Genomic DNA, 26,232 nt, shown 5'->3' with positions numbered 1-26,232 from the left:
TGTATCATCAAAGTAATCAAATCAGAAAAGAATGCACTGAATACTGGGACTCTTCATCAAATGCTTTACCTGAGTCTGAACTTTCTGAAAGTGGGTTTTCAGGTCTGTCCGTGCCTTGTTAACAGAGAGTCTACAGGTGACTTTAGAACAGGTTAACAAGAAGCTTCTGGTAGAAGATAAATGGTTGTGCACGTGATTGAGATCTGATACATTTAATTTGATGTATCTGTGGAGGTAGCTGCCATTTATAAGGCCCGTGGGGTAATGTATTTGTGTATATTTTGTGATTAATACATTGTTATTGTGTTACTAACAGAATTACATGAGGCAACAGGTGACCCCACTGTATGAGCACTTTAAAACTCAGACTGCTAACTGGAAGAATCCTCCTGCCGGTCACATGGAGCAGTGAGTATCCAGTTACAATAATTACCAAATGGCCTAGACTTCTCCCCACACCCCACTCCCCTTCCAAAACCACAAATGTATTTGGCCGCATTTCCATGGCTTTGCCCCTGACCCCAACCTTGGAACCATTATCAATCTGGAGATGACAGAACTCCACCACCTCCCAACATCTCCCATCTCCCACCATCTGCCACCCTCTCCCACCATCTCCCCAGTCACCTGCCCAGGAGGGAGTTTCCTCCTCATTCCCATTCAGGGACCTGATGGTTTCCCTTCCCCCCCACACATGGTGGCTCGTTGCTGCTGATTCAGGGAGACCTTTTCCTATAGAAAGACTCGGGATTCATTCACCCAGGTGCCTGTAGTCATTCCATAGTGGCTGTGCTCTCAGCAAATACTTCACTCTTCTCCCAAGCACCACCCTTGGTCTCAGGAAGTGGGATAAGGAATCATGGAATGTGGTGGGAGAGGGATGTGTGGCAGTGGAGGAGGAAGTTGGTGAGGTATCTGGTGCATATTAACTTGTCTCATTCATCTCTTCCTTTCCACTGTGTGACCATGGCTAGTGTGACTAGAACTCATGTTTCTAGCGTTCCTTCAGGCTGTGCAAAAACAGTCACTCCTTCACTCACCTTCTGCAGTCATTGGAACCTTCCCAGCCTGCCAGGCACTTGTGGGGTGGATGTTGTAGCCCAGACTGTCTGCTCCTCCTGACTCCAGACTCTCTGCTCCTCCTGACTCCAGACTGTCTGCTCCTCCTGACTCCAGACTGTCTGTGATGTGCCTCAATAATCCCGAGACTCGATGTTAGCGAAACAAAACAAGGCTTTTATTAACTTAGAAGATAACACGCAGTGGAGAGAGGTATCTTCCCTGGAGGTCTGCAGTACTGGCTGTGAGGCCAGACTGAGCTGGCTTACATAGAGGCCAGGTATGGGCGGAGCCCTACACACAACACATTCCATACATTCCAATACACAATACAATGGTGAGGAGAAACCTGAAACCAACCACAGTCACAGGCAATACAATGGTAAGGGGGAACCTGAAACCAACCACAGTCACAGGCAGTGATGAATGGAATATTTCATCACATTCACCCCTTCTATAGATTTAGTCTGTTCGGGGGTTTGGTAGTCCTCTGCGACCGACGTGGCTGTTGTGGTGTCGCGGGTGTCGGCTGGGTGTCCCCGGTGGCCTCCTGGGTCTCTGCCGGGGGTGCCGCCAGGGTTGTTGAAGGGGTAGTTGGTGGGGGTGCCGTTGGTCGATGTTCTTCCGGGGGTGATGAAAGAGTAGTGGGTGGGTAAGAGTTGCTGTGGTCGTTGTTGCTGCTATTGCCGTGGTTGTTGTCATTACCGGCTGGGGCGACGTCTTTTATTGACACGGTGTCCTCCCTTCCGTCGGCGTGCCGGACATACGCGTATTGGGGGTTGGCGTGGAGTAGGTGCACTGGCTCCACGAGAGGGTCCGTCTTATGGCCCCTCACATGCCTTCGCACGAATACCGGACCCGGGGTGGAGAGCCATGACGGCATGGATACGCCTGAGGTGGATTTCCGGGGGAAGCTAAACATTCGTTCATGAGGCGTGGCATTAGTGGCAGTACACAATAGCGACCGTACCGAATGGAGCACATCTGAGAGGACTTCCTGCCAGCGGGAGATAGGGAGGCCCTTGGTCCTTAGAGCTAGAGTGACTGCTTTCCATACTGTCCCGTTCTCTCGCTCCACTTGACCGTTACCCCGGGGGTTGTAGCTGGTGGTACGGCTCGTGGCGATACCCCTGGACAGCATGTACTGGCGTAGCTCTTCACTCATGAAGGACGCCCCCCTATCCGTGTGGATGTAGCTCGGCATACCGAACAGGCAGAACAGGCTGTTGAGGCATTTAATGACCGTGGCGCTGGTCATGTCTGGGCAGGGGAAGGCGAATGGGAACCGAGAGTATTCGTCCACAATGTTCAGGAAGTAAACATTGCGGTCGACGGACGGGAGGGGGCCCTTGAAATCTAAGCTGAGCCGCTCAAAGGGCCGTGTAGCTTTGATTAAGTGGGCTCTATCAGGGTGGTAGAACCGAGGCTTGCACTCAGCGCAAGTGCGGCAGTTCCTGGTCAGAGACCGAACTTCCTCAATCGAGTAGGGTAAGTTGTGGGACTTTATGAAGTGGAACAGCCGCGTGACCCCTGGGTGGCAGAGGTCGTTGTGGAGGGTCTGTAGCCGATCCCCGGTGGCGCTGGCACACATCCCTCGTGAGAGGGCATCTGGGGATTCGTTAAGGGCCCCTGGCCGGTAAATGATGTCATACTCGAAGGTGGAGAGCTCGATCCGCCACCTAAGAATCTTATCATTTTTGATCTTCCCCCTCTGTTTATTATTGAACATAAACGCTACCGACCGCTGGTCGGTAAGTAGGGTGAAGCGTTTGCCGGCTAGGTAGTGGCGCCAGTGGCGCACTGCCTCCACGATGGCTTGGGCCTCCTTTTCCACGGAGGAGTGTCTGATCCCGGGCCCTTGGAGGGTCCTCGAGAAGAAAGCTACGGGCCGCCCCGCCTGGTTGAGGGTGGCCGCCAAGGCAAAGTCAGACGCATCACTTTCCACTTGAAATGGAGTGTTCTCGTCCACTGCCTGTAGCGTGGCCCGCTCAATATCCTGCTTAATGCTTTTGAAGGCGGCGTGGGCCTCAGCAGAGAGCGGAAAAGAGGATGCTTTCAAGAGGGGACGGGCTTTGTCGGAGTAGTTGGGGACCCATTGGGAATAATAAGAAAATAACCCCAGGCACCTTTTCAGGGCTTTGGGAGTGTTGGGCAGGGGCAGCTCCCGTAGGGGGCGCAATCGGTCGGGGTCTGGTCCGATTTCCCCATTCTCCACCACGCTGCCTAGTATGCAGAGGCGCGTGGTGTTGAAAACGCACTTGTCCTCGTTGTAGGTGAGGTTGAGTTTTTGTGCGGTTTTCAGGAACCTCTCGAGGTTCGAGTCGTGATCCTGCTGGTTGTGACCGCAGATGGTGACGTTGTCGAGGTAGGGGAAGGTTGCCTGCAAGTGGTGGTCATCGACCATGCGATCCATCTCCCTCTGGAAGACCGAGACCCCATTCGTCACCCCAAAGGGGACTCTGAGGAATTGGTAGAGGCGTCCATTCGCCTCGAAGGCGGTGTACGGGCGGTCCTCTGGTCTGATAGGGAGCTGGTGGTACGCTGACTTGAGGTCGATGGTGGAGAACACCCGGTATTGGGCGATTTGGTTCACCATTTCTGATATGCGGGGTAGCGGGTAGGCGTCTAGTTGGGTGTACCTGTTGATCGTTTGGCTATAGTCGATCACCATCCGTTTCTTCTCACTACCCCTTACCACCACCACTTGGGCGCGCCACGGGCTATTGCTGCATTCAATAATGCGCTCTTTCAGGAGCCTGTCTACCTCGGTTGCGATAAACCGCCTGTCCTCCCAGCTGTACCTCCTGCTTTTGGTCGCTATTGGCCGGCAGTTAGGGGTAAGGTTCGCGAATAGCGAAGGCGGCTTTACCTTCAGGGTAGCCAGGCCGCACACTGAGGGGCGGCTGGGACCCACCGTACTTGAGCGTGATGCTTTGGTGGTTGCACTGGAAATCCAGGCCCAAGATCACGCTCGCGCATAGATTCTTCATGATTAATACTTTAAAATTATCGTATACAGTCCCGTTAACGGACAATTGTACCGTGCAGTAACCCAGAATGGTCGATGTCTGGGTTTTATCAGCCATAGAGATGGTACCCCGAGTAGGGACCACCTTTAGGGAGAGTTGTCGTGCCAGTTCCGGGTGGATAAAACTCTCCGTGCTTCCACTGTCAATTAAACATTTAACCCCGCACCCGTTTACCTCGATGTCCACCATTGATTTGGATAGCGGGTGGGGCCTGGTCTGGTCCACTGTGACCGATGCCACTGTAGGGCCCTGATCGAGACAAGATGGCGTCCGCGCTGTCTGCTCACAAGATGGCGGACCCCACGAGGTCGGGCAAGATGGCGTCCAAGATGGCCGCTCCCACGGCGCACACGCGGCGGTGGCGGGTTTTGGTTTTCCAGCGGGGTTCCCTCTGCACACTTTCCCAAAGTGCCCCTTCTTACCGCACTTAAAGCAGGTGGTGCCTTTCGCCGGGCACAGGTTTCTGGTGTGCTTTGGCTGCCCGCAGAAGTAGCAGTTGGGTCCCCGACACGTCGCGGCTGTTGTAGGGCTTCTGGGCGGAGAGCGGGGCCCCGACGGTGTCGGGCTGCCGGGCGGGGAAGATGCCTTCCAAGATGGCGGCGCCCTTGGTGCACACGTGGCGGCGTGGACGGCGCGGGCTGAAGAGTAGGCGTCTGAGTTTCTCTGGGCCACATCCAGGGATCGCGCGGTGTCCGCAGCCTGTTTCAGGTCCAATCCCGTTTTTTCCAGCAGTCTTTGCCGGATGTAAGTGGAGCTGAGGCCTGTGATAAAGGCATCGCGAACAAGCTCGTCGGTGTACACTGCGGCTTTTACATCTCGGCACTTGCAGTCTTTGCCAAGCATTTTCAGGGTGCCTAGGAACTCCTCCACCGATTCCCCAGGTCGCTGTGCGCGAGTGGCGAGCAGATGCCTAGCATACACCTCATTCGTAGGCTGCTGGTAATGCGCCTTTAAGATGTCGCAGGCGGCCAGGTACGTGTCGGCGTCTTGGATGAGGGGGTAAACCCGGTGGCTTACCCAATTCCGCAGAATTCCGAGTTTCATACTCGCAGCGTCCGTAGCGTCTTTGACGGCTGCGGAATTGTCCAGGAAGAATTCCATACACATAAACCAGTGTCCGAAGCATGCTGATGCGTCCGGAGCATGCTGATCCAAATCCAAACGTTCGGGTTTCAGGAGTTGATCCATTGTGTTGAAAAATAAGTTAATAAAATTGATGTGCCTCAATAATCCCGAGACTCGATGTTAGCGAAACAAAACAAGGCTTTTATTAACTTAGAAGATAACACGCAGTGGAGAGAGGTATCTTCCCTGGAGGTCTGCAGTACTGGCTGTGAGGCCAGACTGAGCTGGCTTACATAGAGGCCAGGTATGGGCGGAGCCCTACACACAACACATTCCATACATTCCAATACACAATACAATGGTGAGGAGAAACCTGAAACCAACCACAGTCACAGGCAATACAATGGTAAGGGGGAACCTGAAACCAACCACAGTCACAGGCAGTGATGAATGGAATATTTCATCACAGTCTGCTCCTCCTCACTCCAGACTGTCTGCTCCTCCTCACTCCAGACTGTCTGCTCCTCCTGACTCCAGACTGTCTGTTCCTCCTGACTCCAGACTGTCTGCTCCTCCTCACTCCAGACTGTCTGATCCTAGAATCAAAAATAGAATCATAGAAAGTTACAGCACGGAAGGAGGCCATTTCGGCCCATCGTGTCTGCGCCGGACAACAAAGAGCTTTCCAGCCTAATCCCACTTCCCAGCTCTTGGTCCGTAGCCCTGCAGGTTACAGCATCCCAAGTGCACATCCAAGTACTTTAAACGTGGTGAGGGTTCCTGCCTCTACCACCCTTTCAGGCAGTGAGTTCCAGACCCCCACAACCCTCCTGGTGAAGAAATTTCCCCTCAAATCCCCTCTAAGCCTTCCACCAATTACTTTAAATTTGTGCCCCCAGGTTTTTGACCCCTCTGCTAAGGGAAATAGGTCCTTTCTGTCCATTTTATCTAGGCCCCTCATAATTTTATACACCTCAAAATTGTCTCCCATCAGCCTCCTCTGTTCCAAGGAAAACAGACGCAGCCTATCCAGTCTTTCCTCATAGCTAAGATTCTCTACTCCCGGCAACATCCTTGTAAATCTCCTCTGTACCCTCTCTAGTGCAATATCATCTTTCCTGTAATGTGGTGACCAGAACTGCACGCAGTACTCTAGCTGAGGCCTAACTAGTGTTTAGCATAACCCCCTGCTCTTGTATTCTATACCACAGCTAATAAAGGCTAGTATCCCTTATGCCTTCTTAACCACCTTATCTACCTGGCCTGCTACCTTCAGGGATCTGTGGACATGCACTCCAAGGTCCCTTTGTTCCTCTACACTACTCAGTGTCCTACCATTTAATGTGTATTCTCTTTCCTTGTTAGCCCTCCCCAAATGCATTACCTCACACTTCTCTGGATTGAATTCCATTTGACACTGTTCTGCCCACCTGACCAATTTATTGATATCTTCCTGCAGTCTACAGCTTCCTTCTACAGTATCAACCACACAGCCAATTTTAGTATCATCTGCAAACTTCTTAATCATGCCCCCTATATTCAAGTCTAGATCATTGATATATACCACAAAAAGCAAAGGACCTAGTACTGAGCCCTGCGGAACCCCACTGGAAACAGCCTTCCAGTCACAAAAACACCCATCAACCATTACCCTCTGCTTCCTGTCTCCAAGCCAGTTTTGAATCCAACTTGACACTTTGCCCAGGATCCCATGGGCTTTTAACTTCGTGACCAGTCTGCCATGTGGAACCTTATCAAAAGCCTTGATAAAGTCCATATATACTACATCAAACGCACTGCCCTCATCTACCCTCCTTGTTACCTCCTCAAAAAATTCAATCAAGTTTGTCAGACACGACCTTTCCTTAACAAATCTGTGCTGACTATCCTTGATTAATCCGTGTCTTTCTAAATGAAGATTTATCCTGTCCTTCAGAATTCTTTCCAATAATTTCCCCACCACCGAGGTTAGGCTGACTGGCCTGTAATTACTCGGTCTATCCCTTTCTCCTGTTTTAAACAAGGGTACCACACTAGCAGTCCTCCAATCCTCCAGCACTTTACCTAAAGCCTGAGAGGATTGGAAAATGATGGTCAGGGCCTCTGCTATTTCCTTTTTTGCTTCGCTTAACAGCCTGGGATACATTTCATCCGGGCCTGGGGATTTATCCACTTTTAAAGCTGCTAAACCCTTTAATATTTCCTCTCTCACTATGTTTACTTCATCTAATATTTCACACTCCTCCTCCCCGATAGCAATGTCTGCTTCGCCCCTCTCCTTTGTGAAAACAGACGCAAAGTATTCATTAAGAATCCTACCGACATCTCCCGCCTCCACACACAGATTACCCTCATGATCTCTAATAGGCCCTACCCTTTCTTTAGTTATCCTCCTACTCTTAATATATTTATAAAACATCTTTGGGATTTCCTTGATTTTACTTGCCAACAATTTTTCATGCTCTCTTTGCTTTCCTAATTTCCTTTTTAATTGTACCCCTGCACTTTCTGTACTCCTCTAAAGATTCTGGAGTATTTAGCCCTTGGTATCTGTCATACGCCTCCCTTTTTTTCTTTATCCTACCCTGTATGTCCCTAGACATCCAGGGGGCTCTAGATTTATTAGTCCCACTGTTTTTCTTTAAGGGCACATATTTGCTCTGAACCCTCCGGATCTCCTCCTTGAATGCCTCCCACTGCTCTGACACTGATTTACCTTCAAGTTGCTGTTTCCAGTCCACTATGGCTAAATCCCCTCTGAGCTTAGCAAAATTTGCTTTTCCCCAATTTAGAATTTTTATTCCTGGTCTATCCTTGTCCTTATCCATAACCACCTTAAATCTAACAGAATTATGGTCACTAGCACCAAAATGCTCCCCCACTGATACGCCTTCTACCTGCCCAGCTTCATTCCCTAAAACTAAGTCCAGAACCGCCCCCTCCCTTGTTGGGCTTGCTACATACTGGCTAAAAAACTTCTCCTGAAAGCATTTTAGGAATTCCGCACCCTCTATACCCTTCACACTAATTTTATCCCAGTTAATATTGGGGTAGTTGAAATCCCCTACTATTACTATAGTTTTTGCACTTCTCAGAAATTTGTCGACATATTTGTTCTTCTATCTCCCTCTCAGTGTTTGGGGGCCTGTAGTACACTCCCAGCAGTGTGATCGCCCCTTTTTTGTTTTTCAATTTGACCCATATGGCCTCGTTTGATGATCACTCCAACATATCATCCCTCCTCACAGCTGTAATAGTTTCTTTAATCAATACCGCGACCCCCCCCTCCCTTTTTACCTCCCTTTCTATCCCGTCTGAAAATCCTGTAACCAGGAATGTTGAGCTGCCATACCTGCCCCTCTTTCAGCCATGTCTCTGTAATAGCTATAATATCATAGTCCCAAGTATCTACCTGTGCCCTCATCTCATCTGCCTTGTTCGCTATACTCCTTGCATTGAAGTATATACCATTTAGTAGAGGCAATCCTTGTTGACTGCTATCTAGCCCTTGATTCCTCTGTTCTTCCAATTTACTTTCTATGTTTTTGTTTTCCAATTCCACTTTTTCTTCCCTCCCTACTGACTCTATTCTTAGGTTCCCACCCCCCTGCCAAGTTAGTTTAAACCCTCCCCAACAGCACTAGGAAACCCTCCCACGAGGATATTGGTCCCGTTCCCATTGAAGTGCAACCCGTCTGGCTTGTAGAGGTCCCACCTGCCCCAGAAACGGTTCCAATTCCTCAGGAATCTAAAGCCCTCCCTCCTACACCATCTCTCCAGCCACGCATTTATCTGCTCTATCTTCCTATTTCTGTACTCACTAGCAGGTGGCACTGGTAGTAATCCAGAGATTACCACCTTTGAGATCCTACTTTTTAACCTCTTTCCTAGCTCCCTAAACTCTGCCTGCAGGATCTCATCCCGCTTTCTACCTATGTCGTTGGTACCGATATGAACCACGACCTCTGGCTGTTCACCCTCCCTGCTCAGAATGCTCTGCAACCGTTCAATGACACCCTTGACCCTGGAACCAGGGAGGCAACATACCATCCTGGAGTCACGTCTGCGGCCGCAGAAACGCCTGTCTGCTCCCCTAACTATTGAATCCCCTATCACTATTGCTCTCCCTCTCCTCTTCCCCCACCCCCCCACACCCTGTGCAGCTGAGCCTTCCATGGTGCTGTGGACTTGCCTCTGGCTGCACTCCCCAGAGGAACCATCACCCTCACCAGTACTCAGCACTGAATACTGGTTGGTGAGCAAGATGGGCTCAGGGGATTCCTGCACTACCTGCCTGGTCCTCCTCTTCTGTCTGGCGGTCACCCATTCCCTCTCTGCCTGCACACTCTTAAGCTGTGGGGTGACCACCTCCCGAAACGTGCTGTCCACATGGCTCTCAGCCTCACGGATGCACAGCAGTGACTTCAGCCGCCGCTTAAGCTCCGTAACCCGGTGCTCGAGCTGCTGTAGCTGGCGAGACTTCCCGCACATGTTGTCGTCCAGACCACGGGAGGTGTCCAGGACATCCCACATGGCACAGGATGTGCATTCCACAGGTGTGAGCTGCCCTGCCATTCCTCTAATTAACAGACTATTTACTAACCTAGCTGGAATAAACTTAAAACTTTAAGAAAGCCAAGTATAAACACTCACCAATCAGCTCCATCCCCTTGTGCCGACATCACTTTTGACTTCTGACGTCACTCTTTGAAAATTCTGTCGGTGCTGAGTTGGTACCACTGCAGACTGTCTGCTGCTCCTCACTGCAGACTGTCTGCTGCTCCTCACTGCAGACTGTCTGCTGCTCCTCACTGCAGACTGTCTGCTGCTCCTCACTGCAGACTGTCTGCTGCTCCTCACTCCAGACTGTCTGCTGCTCCTCACTGCAGACTGTCTGCTGCTCCTCACTCCAGACTGTCTGCTGCTCCTCACTGCAGACTGTCTGCTGCTCCTCACTGCAGACTGTCTGCTGCTCCTCACTGCAGACTGTCTGCTGCTCCTCACTCCAGACTGTCTGCTGCTCCTCACTCCAGACTGTCTGCACCTCCTCACTCCAGACTGTCTGCTCCTCCTCACTGCAGACTGTCTGCTCCTCTTCACTGCAGACTGTCTGCTGCTCCTCACTCCAGACTGTCTGCACCTCCTCACTCCAGACTGTCTGCTCCTCCTCACTGCAGACTGTCTGCTGCTCCTCACTGCAGACTGTCTGCTGCTCCTCACTGCAGACTGTCTGCTGCTCCTCACTGCAGACTGTCTGCTGCTCCTCACTGCAGACTGTCTGCTGCTCCTCACTGCAGACTGTCTGCTGCTCCTCACTGCAGACTGTCTGCTGCTCCTCACTCCAGACTGTCTGCACCTCCTCACTGCAGACTGTCTGCTCCTCTTCACTGCAGACTGTCTGCTGCTCCTCACTGCAGACTGTCTGCTCCTCCTCACTCCAGACTGTCTGCTCCTCCTCACTCCAGACTGTCTGCTCCTCCTCACTCCAGACTGTCTACATCTCCTGTTCTGGGTCTGCCTGCCTTTCTTTGCCCTTCTTGTCCTTATCTAGGCCGACATCCGCCTCACTGGGCCTTAGGGTCTTGTCGACTGCAGGCAGGCCGGGTGCTATTGCACCTTCCCCCATTCCCCTCTCACTGTGTCCTGCTGTTTCTATCTCTGTAAGATTTACAGGCCTAAAACTTTGATCACGCTCCACTCGTTCCAGAGGTTTTTTCACCCCCTGCACACCTGCTTTTAGGCAGGATCAGATTTTGGGGCCACAATGTCTTCTGGCCCTGAAACCTGCAGCTAAATCGGATTTCCCTCCGTCCCAATCAGCAGAACGATTATTTAACCTTCCCAGCGACTGAATTAGATCCCTGGCCAGGACAACCCTGTTGGGTGACGGTGACACTGAGAGTGGACTCAGGGAAATGCTGTTCTTTGTGTCTTCAACTAAATCCAGTGAAGATTAATCTTGAACAGACTGTACAGCAAACCAAATAAAAGAAAAGAAAGACTTGCATTTCTATAGCGCCTTTCACCACCTCAGGATGTCCCAAAGTGCTTTACAGCCAATGAAGTACTTTTTTGAAGTGTGGTCACTGTTGTAATGTAGGAGACGTAGCAATGGCCGAATGTCCATGAGCATTCTTCCTATCTCCTGCGTAAATTCTGTGCAAGGAGTGTGGAAACCTCGGAGAAACTGCCTCTTATCTGGGGTCTGGCAATTAGGAGAAATTCCAACCCATGGACTTTTGTGCAGAAGCCTCTTATCCTTGGATTGTGTGCGGAGGGACTTGCCTTCATCATTAATAATGAGAACCATATTTGAATACTTTTGAATTGCATCTTGTCAATACTGTAAAAGTTGTACGGTTTCTTCAGGTATCTTTGTGTGTGAGTCAATCCCAGATCAGACTGAATGGCGGATTATGGTGCCTGTTTTGCAGGTACAATGCGATCAATGCGATGAGTGTGGCCTGTGGATATGGGCTCCAGGACTGTCAGAATACGTCGCAAGCATTATACAGGCAATGGATGGAAAATCCCAGTGTTAATCCGTGAGTCTTTTGCATGAAAGTGGAGTTTGATAAAATGTAATCAGAGTTGATGGTAATATAGAGATTTACATAACATTGTATTCCAGAAAGAAAGCATTGGTAATATCTGATGTTATTATAAATATCATTTATTTCATTCTCTGTGCTAATTCTGCAACATTATTTCTGATAAATAGAATCCAAGTGAATCTGAAGACAACAGTTTATTGCAACGCAATTGCGTTAGGGGCTGAGAAGGAGTGGAACTTTGGGTGGGAAATGTTCCGGAATGCTACAATCGCCACAGAGGTGGACAAGCTGCGAGCAGCCCTGGCCTGTGCCACCGAGCCATGGATCCTGAACCGGTAAGAAGAGAGAATGAGCTGAGCTCATTAAACCGATTCCGCAGTCCACCAGGACTAACAGAGAGTGTTGACAATCTCTCACCAAACGGAGGAGACTCTCATTCAAGGACATCTCCCTAATGCAGGGAAATAAACACCAACTGAGTAAGAGTGACCCGAGGATGCAAAGACGAGTGTTTAAAGTTCCTCGCATTGTATAAACCTTTGCCTATGGGCCAAATATACTTTCAGCAGAAGAGAGAAGGTAAATCAGGACGTTTTGGTTGGTGATGCCATGTTTGAGAGAGCTCGGGGAGGATTTGTAGTTTTGGGAAAGAATACGTCCTGTTGCAAAGCGTAAAATTCCCGGGCAGGGAAGGGTCGGGCCAGGGGTTTAAATCTGGAAAATTATATTCCCACCCCGCGATGTAATATTAATGTGGAGCACAGGGGGATCCCACGGTGTCTGTTAGCTTGGCAACACGACCACTGTGGGAGGAGCCGGCTGGTCAGAAGGTTTAAAACGTTACTTCTCCGAGAACTCTTGTTGGTCGCTCCCCATGCCCCCCGTCCCCCCCCCCACCGCACACTCCCCCACAAGCTCCCTGCGCCACCACACCCACCCCTGCACCCACAAGATGCTCTCACCTTCCCCCGCCCCCCACATCCCCCCCACCCTTGCCCCCCCCGCACACTACCCCACACCCACCCCTGCATCCTCAACACCCTCCCACCTTCCCCCCCCCACACCCTCCCCGCGCCCCTGCACCTCCCCATCCTCTCCCCCACACTCTTCCCCCCACCCCACACATTGAGATTCTGAGCCCCAGAAATGAATATTTGGATAGGTTGCTGCAGTGATTATATTTAAGCGATGTTGTAACCAGTTATGTTGCAGTGAATCAGGAATTTATCATCCTTTCAAGAATTCTACTTATTTAATGTTTTCTTTGATATGTTAAAGATATCTCGAATATACTTTGGATCCGACTAAGATTAGAAAGCAAGATGCCACATCGACCATTGTTTCCATTGCCAGTAATGTGGTCGGTCAGTCTCTGGCCTGGGACTTTGTCAGGGCAAGGTGGCAATACATATTTCAGCAGTGAGTACCTGACCTTTCTGAATAATCATCAATTTAACTAAAATCCTACATGTTGTGCACGAATTGGAATTTATATCCCATGGGAAGTTACTGGGACTCTCGGCTTATTCAATTACAATCCCTCTGTTATACATAAGAACATAAGAAATAGGAGCAGGAGTCGGCCATTTGGCCCTTTGAGCCTGCTCTGCATTTCAATAAGATCATGGTTGATCTTCTACCTCAACTCCACTTTCCTGCACTATCCCCATATCCCTTGATTCCCTTAATATGCAAAAATCTATCGATCTCTGTCTTGAATATACTCAATGACTGAGCCTTCACAGCCCTCTGGGGTAGAGAATTCCAAAGATTCACCACCCTCTGAGTGAAGAAATTTCTCATCATCTCAGTCCTAAATGGCCGACCCCTTATTCTGAGACTGTTATCCCTGGTTCTAGACTCCCCAGCCAGGGGAAACATCCTCCCTGCATCTACCCTGTCAAGCCCTGTAAGAATTTTGTATGGTTCAATGAGACCACCTCTCATTCTTCTAAACTCTAGAGAATATAGGCCGAGTCTACTCAACCTCGCCTCATAGGACAATCCCCCCCATCCCAGGAACCAGTCTGGTGAACCTTTGTCGCACTCCCTGTATCGCAAGAATATCCTTCCTTTGGTAAGGAGACCAAAACTGTACACAATACTCCAGGTGTGGTCTCACCAGGGCCCTATATAATTGCAGTAAGAAGTTGTTACTGTTATACTCAAATCCTCTTGTAATAAAGGCCAACATACCATTTGCTTTCCTAATTGCTTGCTGTACTTGCATGTTAACTTTCAGTGATTCATGTACAAGGACACCCAGGTCCCTCTGAACACCAACATTTCCCAATCTCTCACCATTTAAAAAATACTCTGCTTTTCTATTTTTCCTACCAAAGTGGATAACTTCACATTTCTCCACATTATATTCCATTTGTCATGATCTTGCCCACTCACTTAGTCTGCCTATATCCCCATGAAGCCGCCTTGCATCCTCCTCACAACTTACATCCCCACCCAGCTTTGTATTATCAGCAAACTTGGATATATTACATTTAGTCCCCTCATCCAAATCATTGATGTAGATTGTGAATAGCTGAGGCCCAAGCACTGATTCTTGTGGTACCCCACTAGTTACAGCCTGCCAACCCGGAAATGACCCGTTTATTCCGACTCTGTTTTCTGTCCGTTAACCAATCTTCAATCCATGCTAGTATATTACTCTCAATCCCATGACCCCTAATTTTGTTTAATAACTTCTCGTGTGGCACCTTATCAAATGCCTTCTGAAAATCCAAATACACCACATCCACTGGTTTCCCCCTTATCTATTCTGCTAGTTACAACCTCAAAAAACTCTTAACAGATTCATCAAACACGATTTCCCTTTCATAAATCTGTTGATTCTGCCTAATCCTATTATTATTTTCCAAGTGCCCTGTTACCATGTCCTTAATAAAGATTCTAGCATTTTCCCTACTACCAATGTCAGGCTAACTGGTCTGTAGTTCCTTGTTTTCTCTCTCCCTCCTTTCTTAAATAGTGGGGTTACATTTGCTACCTTCTAATCCGCGGGAACCGTTCTAGAATCAGTGGAATTTTGGAAGATGACAACCAATGCTTCCACTATCTCCATAGCCACCTCTCCTAAAACCCTAGGATGTAGGCCACCAGGTCCAGGAGATTTATCGGCTTTCAGTCCCATTAATTTCTCCAGTACTATTTTTTACTAATACTAATTTCTTTCAGTTCCTCATTCTCGCTAGAGCCTTGGTTCTCCACTATTTCCGGGAAGTTTTTTGCATCTTCCGTGAAGACAGACACAAAGGGCTGGATTTTAATAATGGAGGCGGGTTGAGGGTGGGCCCGCTACTCGGCAGCTTTCAGACCCGCCCCCGGCGGCCGCCTCCCAGCACTTCCGACGTGCGGGTCCCTCTAGGCAATTGCTTGGAGGATGTCAGTTTCTCGCATCTGATGACGCATTGTTTGTTTAAAAATTTAAAGGGACCACGTCCTCTTTGGATACAAATGTTATTGGTGCTTTATTATCTTGAAAAGGGAGTTGACAGTGTCTGTTCTGAGCAAAAAGTAATGAATGATATTGCTGGTCATATTATTCCAGAAAGAGATTCATGATTTTTTGATATCTGACTATGAAATGAAAAAGATGCCAGATGTGTTCCAGTCATTTGCTTCATATTATTAATGCTTTTTTCTCTGCAGCTGGCTGCTGCAGGAATGGCAGCCCCAAAAACTAAGGCTGCACCCAGGTTCAATGAGGGCTCTCTCCATGCTCTTGTTGAGGGAGTTAGAGGACGTCAAGAGCTCCTCTTCCCTGGAAACGTAAGGAGGAGGCTTCCTCAGCAAACCAAGGCAACTTGGCTGCAAATTGCTGAGGAGGTGAGCTCGAGGTCTGTGTGCAGACGCACATGGGTTCAGTGTGGAAAAAGGTTTAATGATCTGCTGAGATCACCTAGAGTGCGGCCTCTATGTTCTGGGAAATGGAAGTTCAAGATTGAGGGCTCAGGGCGATTTCCATGTAGAATGTTGGTGGCGCAAACCACCATTTATTGGACAGATGATGCCTGGGATTTGAGACTGTCGGACTTATATTCATCTCCATGTGTCAGCCACCTGTGGTTGAAGCGTTAGCTTACGTGAATCTGGCATAGATGAGTGCATCCCTTGCCTGATGGCCATCAATGTGGTCGCCTGCTGCTGGATTGGCCACATCCGACCCCACAAGGCATCACTCCCCGTCCTCCTACTCATCCTCCTCCTCCTCATCCTCTTCCTCGTCCTCTTCCTCCGAGGAGGCTGTGTGCTGAGCCACTTGTTCATCCGGCAGCACTAAGCCGCGCTGCTCTTCCTCCGAATCTGATGACCAGGATGAGAGGATGTAAATGGTTCCCACCCCGTTGTTATAGATTTCAGTTGAGGCAAGAGCTTGCAAGCACACATTCAAAGTGGCCTGAAATTATTCCAATCAGTTCAAACAGCAGATGTGTGTCAGCTTGACCAGTCACAAGGTCAGTAGATTTGCAAAATCTTGTCCCAAACCTCCAACAACAAAGTTGTTGCAGTTGAATGCCAGCCACGTTACAGGAGCGCTTTTAAAGTTCTGCACCAATAATGACTACAGATCATGTCCTCCACCAACTCGTCTCCTTGCAGCTGGACTGTTTCTGACAAGACGGGAAACAGGAGTCAGAGGCACAAAAATGGGAAAGCTCTATGAAAATAGGATTATCAAGGCAGTTAATAGGCGCTTAACTGCCTTAACTACCTGTCCCACCGGTTGGAGTCGGGTCAGTTTGGGAGCGGCTGAACAGACGCTCACGAAAATTGCGTGGGGGCGGGATGGAGGTGGGTTGGGTGTCTGAAGCCATTTTTTCCGATTTTCGCAGCTGACCCACCTCCAAACCCGCCTCCTCAGGGCTAATAAAATCCAGCCCAAAGTATTTGTTTAGTTTCTCTGCCATTTCCTTATTCCCCATTATAATTTCTCTTGTCTCAGCCTGTAAGGGACCCACATTTACTTTTGCTAATCTTTTCCTTTTTACATACCTATAGAAGCTTTTACAGTCTGTTTTTATGTCTCTCGGTAATTTACTCTCATTCTAGTTTCCCTTTCTTTATCAATTTCTTGGTCTTCCTTTGTTGAATTCTAAAATCCTCCCAATCCTTTTGGCAACATTATAAGCCTCTTCCTTTGATCTAATACTATCTTGAGCTTCTCTTGTTAGCCACGGTTGGACCACTTTTCCTGTGGGGTTTTTGTGCCTTAAAGGAATGTATATTCATTGTAAATTATGTATTAATTCTTTAAATGCTAGCCATTGCTTGTCTACCGTCATATCTTTTAATGTAGTTTCCCAATCTACTTTAGCCAACTCGCCCCTCATACCTGCGTAGTTTGCTTTGTTTAGATTTAAGACTCTAGTTTCGGATTTAACTAATTCACTTTCAAACTTAACATAAAATTCTATCATATTATGGTCACTCTTCCATAAGGGCCCCTTTACTACAAGGTTATTAATTAACCCTTTCTCGTTGCGCAATACTAGATCTAAAATAGCCTGTTCCCTAGTTGGTTCCTCAACATACTGATCTGGAAAACTATCTTGAATACATTCCATGAATTCGTCCTCCACACTATTACTGCAAATTTGGTTTGCCCAGTCTATATGTAGATTAAAGTCCCCCATGATCACTGTATTACTCTTGTTACATGCACCGCTAATTTCCTGATTTATACTCTGCCCTACATTACAGCTACTGTTTGGGGACCTATAAGCAACTCCCACCAATGTTTTCTGCCCCTTGCTGTTTCTTAGCTCCACCTAAACTGATTCTACTTCTTGATTTTCGGAGCTAAGATCCTTTCACTCTACTGTCTTTATCCCATCCTTTATTCTCAGGGCTACCCCTCCTCCTTTTCCATTTTGACTATCTCTTCTAAAAGTTAAGTATCCTGGAATATTTAGTTCCCAACCTTGGCCACTTTGCAACCACGTCTCTGTTATGGCTATTAGATCAAACCTGTTAAATTCTACAAAGGTTAATATTTGAAATATTTCATTGTTTAGATACGGTGGTGGGTCATTTTCATTCTCGTCATTGATAGAGAGAGTGACACAACGATTTTCAACAGAATTTGAACTGACACAGGTTGGTGATAACTTTGAGAATTCTCTTGTTCTAGTTAGCTTAATCTGACAGTTGCTTGATATAGTTTAACCGCTCCTGCTTAGTGAGCATAACCCACCTCTCTCTCAAACAATATTTCTCATTTACCTAAACCATAGATTGAGCAGGCTCACTCAGTTAGCTTAACCGGTTGCCAGCTGAAGCTCGCCACTGCTCAGACATTCCACTCATTTAGCTCAACCGGTCTTGTACTTAAATAGTAAAAAGCAAATTACTGCAGATGTTGGAGTTCAGATGCAGGTCAGGCAGCATCGAAGGAGAGAATGGAAGTTAATGTTTCATTGTCGACCCTTGTTCAGAGTTTGCACATGAAACACTCATTGTTATCTCCAAAGATGTTGACTGACTGCTGTGTGTTTCCAGGACATTCTCCTTGTTTCTGCTTCTTATTTGAATAGCGTCATCAATCTTTCTCCATTAGCGAACCATCTGTCACTCAGATAGAAGAAACAGGTTTCCATTTCAATAAGATAATCAATCTTGATCATTTAGCTTAGCTAGTCTTTGTGTTTGCTAACACTCCACTTAGTACTCCAGTGCAGTACTGAGGGAGTGCCGCACTGTTGGAGGGGCGGTACTGAGGGAGTGCTGGACTGTCAGTGGGACAGTACTGAGGGAGCGCTGCACTGTCGGAGGGGCAGTACTAAGGGAGTGCCGCACTGTTGGAGGGGCAGTACTGAGGGAGTGCCGCACTGTCGGAGGGGCAGTACTGAGGGAGTGCCGCACTGTCGGAGGGGCAGTACTGAGGGAGCGCTGGACTGTCGGAGGGGCAGTACTGAGGAAGCGCCGCACTGTCGGAGGGACATACTGAGGGAGCGCCGCACAGTCGGAGGGGCGGTACTGAGGGAGCGCCGCACTGTCGGAGGAGCGGTACTGAGGGAGCGCCGCACTATCGGAGGGGCGGTACTGAGGGAGCGCCGCACTGTCAGAGGGGCAGTACTGAGGGAGCACCGCACAGTCGGAGGGGCGGTACTGAGGGAGCGCCGCACTGTCGGAGGAGCGGTACTGAGGGAGCGCCGCACTGTCGGAGGGGCGGTACTGAAGGAGCGCCGCACTGTCGGAGGGGCAGTACTAAGGGAGCGCTGCACTGTCGGAGGGGCAGTACTGAGGGAGCGCTGCACTGTCGGAGGGGCAGTACTAAGGGAGCGCTGCACTGTCGGAGGGGCAGTACTGAGGGAGCGCTGCACTGTCGGAGGGGCAGTACTGAGGGAGCGCCGCACTGTCGGAGGGGCAGTACTGAGGGAGCGCCGCACTGTTGGATGGGCAGTACTGAGGGAGCGCCGCACTGTCAGAGGGGCAGTACTGAGGGAGCGCCGCACTGTTGGATGGGCAGTACTGAGGGAGCGCCGCACTGTCGGAGGGGCAGTACTGAGGGAGCGCCGCACTGTCAGAGGGGCAGTACTGAGGGAGCGCCGCACTGTCGGAGGGGCAGTACTGAGGGAGCGCTGCACTGTCGGAGGGGCAGTACTGAGGGAGCGCCGCACTGTTGGATGGGCAGTACTGAGGGAGCGCCGCACTGTCAGAGGGGCAGTACTGAGGGAGCGCCGCACTGTTGGATGGGCAGTACTGAGGGAGCGCCGCACTGTCGGAGGGGCAGTACTGAGGGAGCGCCGCACTGTCAGAGGGGCAGTACTGAGGGAGCGCCGCACTGTCGGAGGGGCAGTACTGAGGGAGCGCTGCACTGTCGGAGGGGCAGTACTGAGGGAGCGCCGCACTGTCAGAGGGGCAGTACTGAGGGAGCGCTGCACTGTTGGATGGGCAGTACTGAGGGAGCGCTGCACTGTTGGAGGGGCAGTACTGAGGGTGCGCTGCACTGTCGGAGGTGTCGTCCTTTGGGTAAGATGTTGAACTGAGGCTCCGTCTGCTCTCTCAGGTGGATGTAAAAGATCTCACGGCACTATTTCGAAGAGCAGGGGAATTCTGGCCAATATTTATCCCTCGAGCTACATCAGTAAAACTGGATTATCTGGTCATTGTGACATTGCTGTTTGCAAATTGGCTGCCACGTTTCCTACATCACAACAGTGACCAATGTTCCCACTAATTTCTTTTCGGTTCGCATTCCCTTTCACGGGCTACGTGGCTCATTCAAAATTTTACACGCAAATTCTCCCGTTGAAAAGCCGGTGCACGGCCTGCACGGGACAGCTGCGCGGCTTCGCAGGAACGTTTACGGTGACTACACTTCAAAAGTATTTAATTGGCTGTAAAGCACTTTGGGAAGCCCTGAGGTTGTGAAAGCTGCTGAAGAAATGCAAGTCATTCTTATTGACCAGTGCCATTTTACTAGTGTAGATGTTATAAACTCTAGATTTAAATGTTAGAGATTTCTTTAAGAAATACCAAAAATGATAAACTACTGAATAATGATTTCCATTAATAATCAGCAATTTAACCTAACACATTGTGAATAACTTCAGACAAATAGGAGCAGCTTGTGACTGAAAATGCCCTGCCACCTGTCAACAGAATAGGGAAATAAATTGCTCTGATTTCTCCGTCGAGCTCCGAACACTTGATGCGACTCTTAGGCTGGTGTTGATATTACAAAGCCTCGTGGACTGAAAGTATTTCTCTAATCTGTATCTGGAATTTCTGCAGAAAATTTTCTCAAACTCTCCCCATTTAAACAAAGGAACAAGAGGAGGCCATTCAGCCCTTCAAGCTTGCTCCACCCTTCAGTGGGATCATAGCTGATCTGTATCTGAACTCCACTCCCTGCCATTGCTCCATAACCCTGATACCCTCACCCAACAAAATCTATCGTTCTCAGTCTTGAACATTTCAATTGACCCCCAGCACCCACAGCCTTTTGGAGCAGAGAGTTCCAGATTTCCACTGCCCTTTGTGTGAAAAAGAGCTTCCCGGTTTCACTCTTGAACGGCCTGGCTCTAATCTTAAGATTATGTCTCCTTGTTCTAGACTCCCCCAGCAGAGGAAATAGATTCTCTGTATCTATACTACTATTGGGTAAAGTAGTACAGAGGTTACGTTACTGGACTGGTAATCCGGAGGCCTGTATCTGCACCCCTAGATCAATGTGTCTGTACCCCTAGATCTGTGTACCCCTGATTCTTTGTATGTGCCCCTAGATCTCCGTTGCTCCATTGCATTGAGAATGTTACTGTTATAGTTAAGAATGAGGCTTCACTGTGAAAACAAAGTGAAAGATGTATCTCTCATTCCTCAGCTCCTTCCAATGTTTCTCAAGGTTACTAATTGTAGTGTATGTGCCTTTAAGTCAGAACTACTTTTTACAGCTCCTGTATACTGTCGTACCGGCAGTGACCACACCGGTATATAAGCTGTGCGCATGCCTCTGTACCCCAGCCTAGAGATTACCCTCCTCCAGTAAAGACGTGTTATTTGTTAATGTACAGCATCCGTGTGATTATTTATCCACTGAACCACAGATCTAACAGTGGCGACGAGTGTCGATGCGAATCTACCTGCAACATAAATTTTTTTAAAAAAATAGTCGAGTCCAGGAACACGGGCGTCGACCGCGAGCAATCGCCCAGCAGTCAGGCAGAGATCCAACTTCGCTGGGGAGGCTGTGGAGAGCCGGGCTTGGTTCCCCAGCCACAACAAGCAGTAAGAGACCGACGACAGGTCCAGAGCAGACCCTTCCCGAGCAGCGGCGGCTGGAGCCGACCGACGGCAGAGAGAGAGAGCCGGGCAGCGTCGACGGGGTAAGAAAGAGGGTGAAAAGAGCAGGGCGCAGCCGGCGGATGATCACCGAGCGGCGTCGAGGGAAAATACTGCAAACCGGAGAGAGAGAGGATAAGAAACAGCCGGGTTCTAGACTGAGCGGCGTCGACAAATATCAAGAGAAGAACGTGCAGAGCACAGCCAGGGATCACGGGCTGATCAGGGTCCGCGGGGCGAAGCAAGGGGAGACGCCATTGAGCCGCGGAGAAGCAGGGAGAGCGCGGGAGGCGCCATTGAGCCGCGGAGAAGAAGGAAGAGCGCGGGAGACGCCATTTTGCGAAGCCGCAGTGGAGAAGACGGGCGAGCGCGGGAAGGAAGGAAAGCGCGGGAGACGCCATTTTGTGCCAGCGGAGAAGAAGGGGAAGCGCGGGAGGCGCCATTGGTGATAGTTAACGCACAACCAAGAATGTCGAAGAGTGGCAGTATCTCTACGTTCGACAATGAAGTCGAAGATTGGGCAACATATGTGGAACGTATTGAGGTGTACTGCAGGGCGAATGAAGTGCCAGATGCTAATAAAGCACTGGTTCTGTTAAATTCCATGGGTGCAAAAACTTATGGGTTGCTGCAAAATCTAATAACCCCAGAGAAGCCGGTAAACAAGAATTTTGAAAGCATAGTAGAAATCCTACAGGACCACTTAAACCCCACACCGCTGCTGATAGCAGAATGATTTAAGTTCCATAAAAGGAACCAACACAAAGACGAAAGCAATGCTGAGTACCTAACGGAACTGCGCAAGCTATCGAAATACTGCCAGTTTGTAGCGGGACTAGCAGACACGTTAAGGGACAAGTTTGTGTGTGGGCTACAAAGTGAAGGAACCCAGAAACGGCTTCTATCAGAAAAGGACCTTATGCTGGACAAAGCTTTCAGTATGGCAGTATCACACGAAGCAGCCGCAAGGGGCGCTGCAGAGATGCAACGGAGACCGCAAGAATATGGCACCAACGAAATGACCTATGGAACAGGGAAGTGCTATCGCTGCGGCAGAACAACGCATGACCAGAAAGATTGTTGGTTCAAGGACCAAGTGTGCAGACAGTGTGGGAAAGCAGGACACATAGCAAGAGTCTGCAGGTCTGGGAAGAAAACCAACAGTAAGAAATCTCCACAGGAGAAGTACAAAAAGGTACACCAGGTGATGGACAGTGGTTCAGACGAACAAAAAAGTGCTACAGACTCCGGAAGCAAGGAGCTGGGTTGTCTGAAACTACATAATGTAACCGAAATGGAGGATCACCAGACTATCTGGGTTACACTCAAGATAGACGGAGTCCAAGTGGAAATGGAATTGGACACAGGGTCAGCTCTAACAGTCATAAATCAAAGAGACTACAAGCGGCTATTTTCACACATACCCTTGAAAGCTACAGAGATTGTCTTGAAGACGTATACGGGGCAAAAAGTCTACCCCAAAGGGAAAATAAGGGTGAAAGTGACATATAAAGGTCAGGAAATACCTAAAATGGATATATATGTATTGCCAAATGGAGGACCACCACTGCTAGGACGTGAATGGATCCGAAAGATACAATTAGATTGGCATTCCATACAGGCACTGAAGGTTGAGGCCAAAAAGGATGACGACGTCACACCTGGACGACTGTCAAAAATGCTAACTGACGCAAAAGAAGTGTTCCAGGAGGGACTAGGAACACTAAAAGGAATAACAGCAACAATTAAAATAGAGGAAAATGCAAGCCCAAAGTTTCTGAAGGCCAGACCAGTGCCTTATGTGATCAGACCAGCGGTTGAAGCAGAGCTGGAAGGGTTAGAATGTTCAGGAGTACTGTCCAAAGTGGACTGGAGCGAGTGGGCTACACCCATCATTCCTGTAATGAAGAGGTCGTTGAGTAATACGCCTGGGGAATCAAAGAAGGTCTGCATCTGTGGGGATTTTAAGGTGAAAGTGAACCCAGTCCTTCACACGGTGCAATATCCGCTTCCACGAATTGAGGATATTTTCGCCTCGCTATCTGGTGGTAAACGCTTCACCAAAATTGATCTAGCCCAGGCGTACTTGCAAATGGAGGTAGAAGAAGCTTCGAAACATTACCTTACGATCAACACCCATAAAGGTCTCTATCAATACAACCAGCTGGTGTTTGGAGTAGCCTTGGCTCTGGCTATCTGGCAAAGGGCGATGGATCAGGTCCTGCAAGGGATTCCAGGGACCCAGTGTTATTTGGACGACATCTTGGTCACGGGCGAAAATGACGGTGATCACCGCGCTAACTTGGAGAAGGTGCTTGCCAGATTAAAGGAATATCGGCTACGAGCTAATCGCCACAAGTGCGAGTTTTTCCAGAAACAGATCTCGTATTGCGGCCACGTCATCGATGAAGAGGGGTTACATAAGTCCCCTGACAAGATTGAGGCAGTATCAAGGCTCCAGCACCGGAAAATGTGTCACAACTGAGGTCGTTCCTCGGGCTGGTGAACTATTACCACAAGTTCTTACCAAATTTGTCTACGGTATTACACCTGCTGAACACCCTACTGCAAACAGGGGTACCATGGAAGTGGGATGATGAACGTAGACGAGCTTTCCAGAAGTGTAAAGAATTGATCACATCAAAAGAGGTGTTGGCCCATTTCAACCCAGCACTACCAATTCGTTTGGCATGTGATGCATCACCCTACGGCATTGGAGCGGTGCTGTCGCACAAATTCCCAGACGGGTTGGAGAGGCCAGTAGCCTTTGCGTCTCGGTCACTAACCTCAGCCGAGCGCAACTACGCCCAGATTGACAGGGAGGCTCTCAGCCTAGTATGGGGAGTAAAAAAATTCAACCACTATCTGCATGGGCAGAAGTTCACCTTGCTGACTGACCACCAACCACTTGTCTCCATCTTTAATCCTAAGAAGGGCGTGCCAGTAATGACTGCACAGCGGTTACAAAGATGGTCCCTGTTTCTAGGGGCGAATCAATATGAAATAGAATATAAAGGCACGAAACAGCATGGGAACGCTGATGGGCTATCGCGCCTGCCACTGCCTATGGTGGAGGAAGCACCAGCAGTGGACCATATTGAGATATTTTATTCGTCGATAATTGAACGATTGCCAGTAACAAACGCGGATATAGAGAAGGAGACCCGCAATGATCCGACGCTGTCACGGGTATATGAATTGACGGTGAGGGGATGGCCAACACATGGCGACTCACTGTTGCCAGCATTCTCATCCAGAAGAGAACAGCTGTCAGTATGCCAGGGGACAGTGATGTGTGGAGCCAGAGTGGTGATTCCACCCAAGTTAAGGGAAAGAGTGCTAAATGAGCTACATGAAGGTCATCTGGGGGGAGTGAAAATGAAAAGCCTTGCTAGGGCTTATGTGTGGTGGCCAGGAATCGATCAACAAATCGAAGACCTAACGAAGAGCTGCTTAGGATGCCAGAAGGTCCAAAATGCACCACCACATGCCCCTCTACACCCATGGGAGTGGCCCTCCTCTCCATGGCAACGGGTGCACATTGATTTCGCTGGTCCATTCATGGACTCAATGTTCTTAATAGCAGTAGATGCTCATTCAAAGTGGCCTGAGGTGATAAAGATGTCTTCAACCACTACAGAGAAAACGATTGCAGTCCTACGGACCATATTTGCCAGAAACGGTTTGCCAGAGCAGATCTGCTCTGATAATGGACCACAGTTTGTGTCCGACAAGTTCCAAAAATTCATGAAAAGGAATGGGGTAAAGCATTACACATCCGCCCCGTATCATCCAGCCACCAATGGATTGGCTGAGAGGTTCGTACAAACCTTTAAGAAGGCGATAAAGGCCATGTGCGATGAGGAAATTCCACTACAGCATAAGCTGGACAATTTCTTATTAGCCTACCGAAACGCGACACATGCAGTTACCAACCAGACCCCGGCCATGATGTTCTTTAACCGAAGGTTGAGATCTCGTCTGGACTTGCTCAGACCAAATGTGCGAAGAAATGTTGAGGACAAACAATTCCAGCACATCAACGAGAAGCCGACAAGGAGCTTCAATGTAGGGCAACCAGTCTTGGCCCGGGACTATCGAACGGAGAAGTGGCAACCCGGAACGATATGTACAAGGCAGGGGCCATTAATGTACACCGTGGATGTCGGGGAGAACATTGTGAGACGCCACATCAATCAGATCTTAGCATCACAGGAATGCGCCAACCCCATGTCTCGAGTACCTGGGGATGAACCCGACATACCGGTAGCATCTACTTCAGACCCAGTAGCAGTGGAACCCGATGAACTACCTGATGAAAAGGGGTCAGAATCGCCTCTGCACCAAGAACAAGAACCTCTGGAAAGGCGCTATCCCGAAAGGGTCAGGAAGCCGCCCCAAAGACTGAATCTATAAATGGACTTTTGTTATTGAATGTACATGTAAAAATGTAATTGTTATTTGAATATTAAGGGGGTATTATTAATCTAAAAAGGGAGGAATTGTAGTGTATGTGCCTTTAAGTCAGAACTACTTTTTACAGCTCCTGTATACTGTAGTACCGGCAGTGACCACACCGGTATATAAGCTGTGCGCATGCCTCTGTACCCCAGCCTAGAGATTACCCTCCTCCAGTAAAGACCTGTTATTTGTTAATGTACAGCATCCGTGTGATTATTTATCCACTGAACCACGGATCTAACACTAATGACTCTAATTATCGA

General features: G+C 49.0%; 1 protein-coding gene across 2 annotated transcripts in view; it reads left to right on the top strand.

Annotated features, from left to right (window-relative positions):
* Nucleotides 1-26,232, top strand: part of LOC147099837 (aminopeptidase Ey-like) — a 108,906-nt gene that overhangs the window by 57,625 nt on the left and 25,049 nt on the right. For both annotated transcript variants that reach the window (XM_085968269.1, XM_085968268.1), the window contains exons 15-19: nucleotides 317-408; nucleotides 11,588-11,698; nucleotides 11,875-12,042; nucleotides 12,986-13,126; nucleotides 17,740-17,821. In XM_085968269.1, coding sequence (XP_085824395.1) covers nucleotides 317-408; nucleotides 11,588-11,698; nucleotides 11,875-12,042; nucleotides 12,986-13,126; nucleotides 17,740-17,821 — 594 coding nt within the window. The remainder of the gene's footprint in view (nucleotides 1-316; nucleotides 409-11,587; nucleotides 11,699-11,874; nucleotides 12,043-12,985; nucleotides 13,127-17,739; nucleotides 17,822-26,232) is intronic.

This window comes from Somniosus microcephalus, chromosome 27, assembly GCF_052327205.1.
Source record: "Somniosus microcephalus isolate GS21.2 chromosome 27, FLI_Smic_1.0, whole genome shotgun sequence".
Lineage (NCBI taxonomy): Eukaryota > Metazoa > Chordata > Chondrichthyes > Squaliformes > Somniosidae > Somniosus > Somniosus microcephalus.
This window is presented reverse-complemented; position numbering and strand designations above follow the sequence as displayed.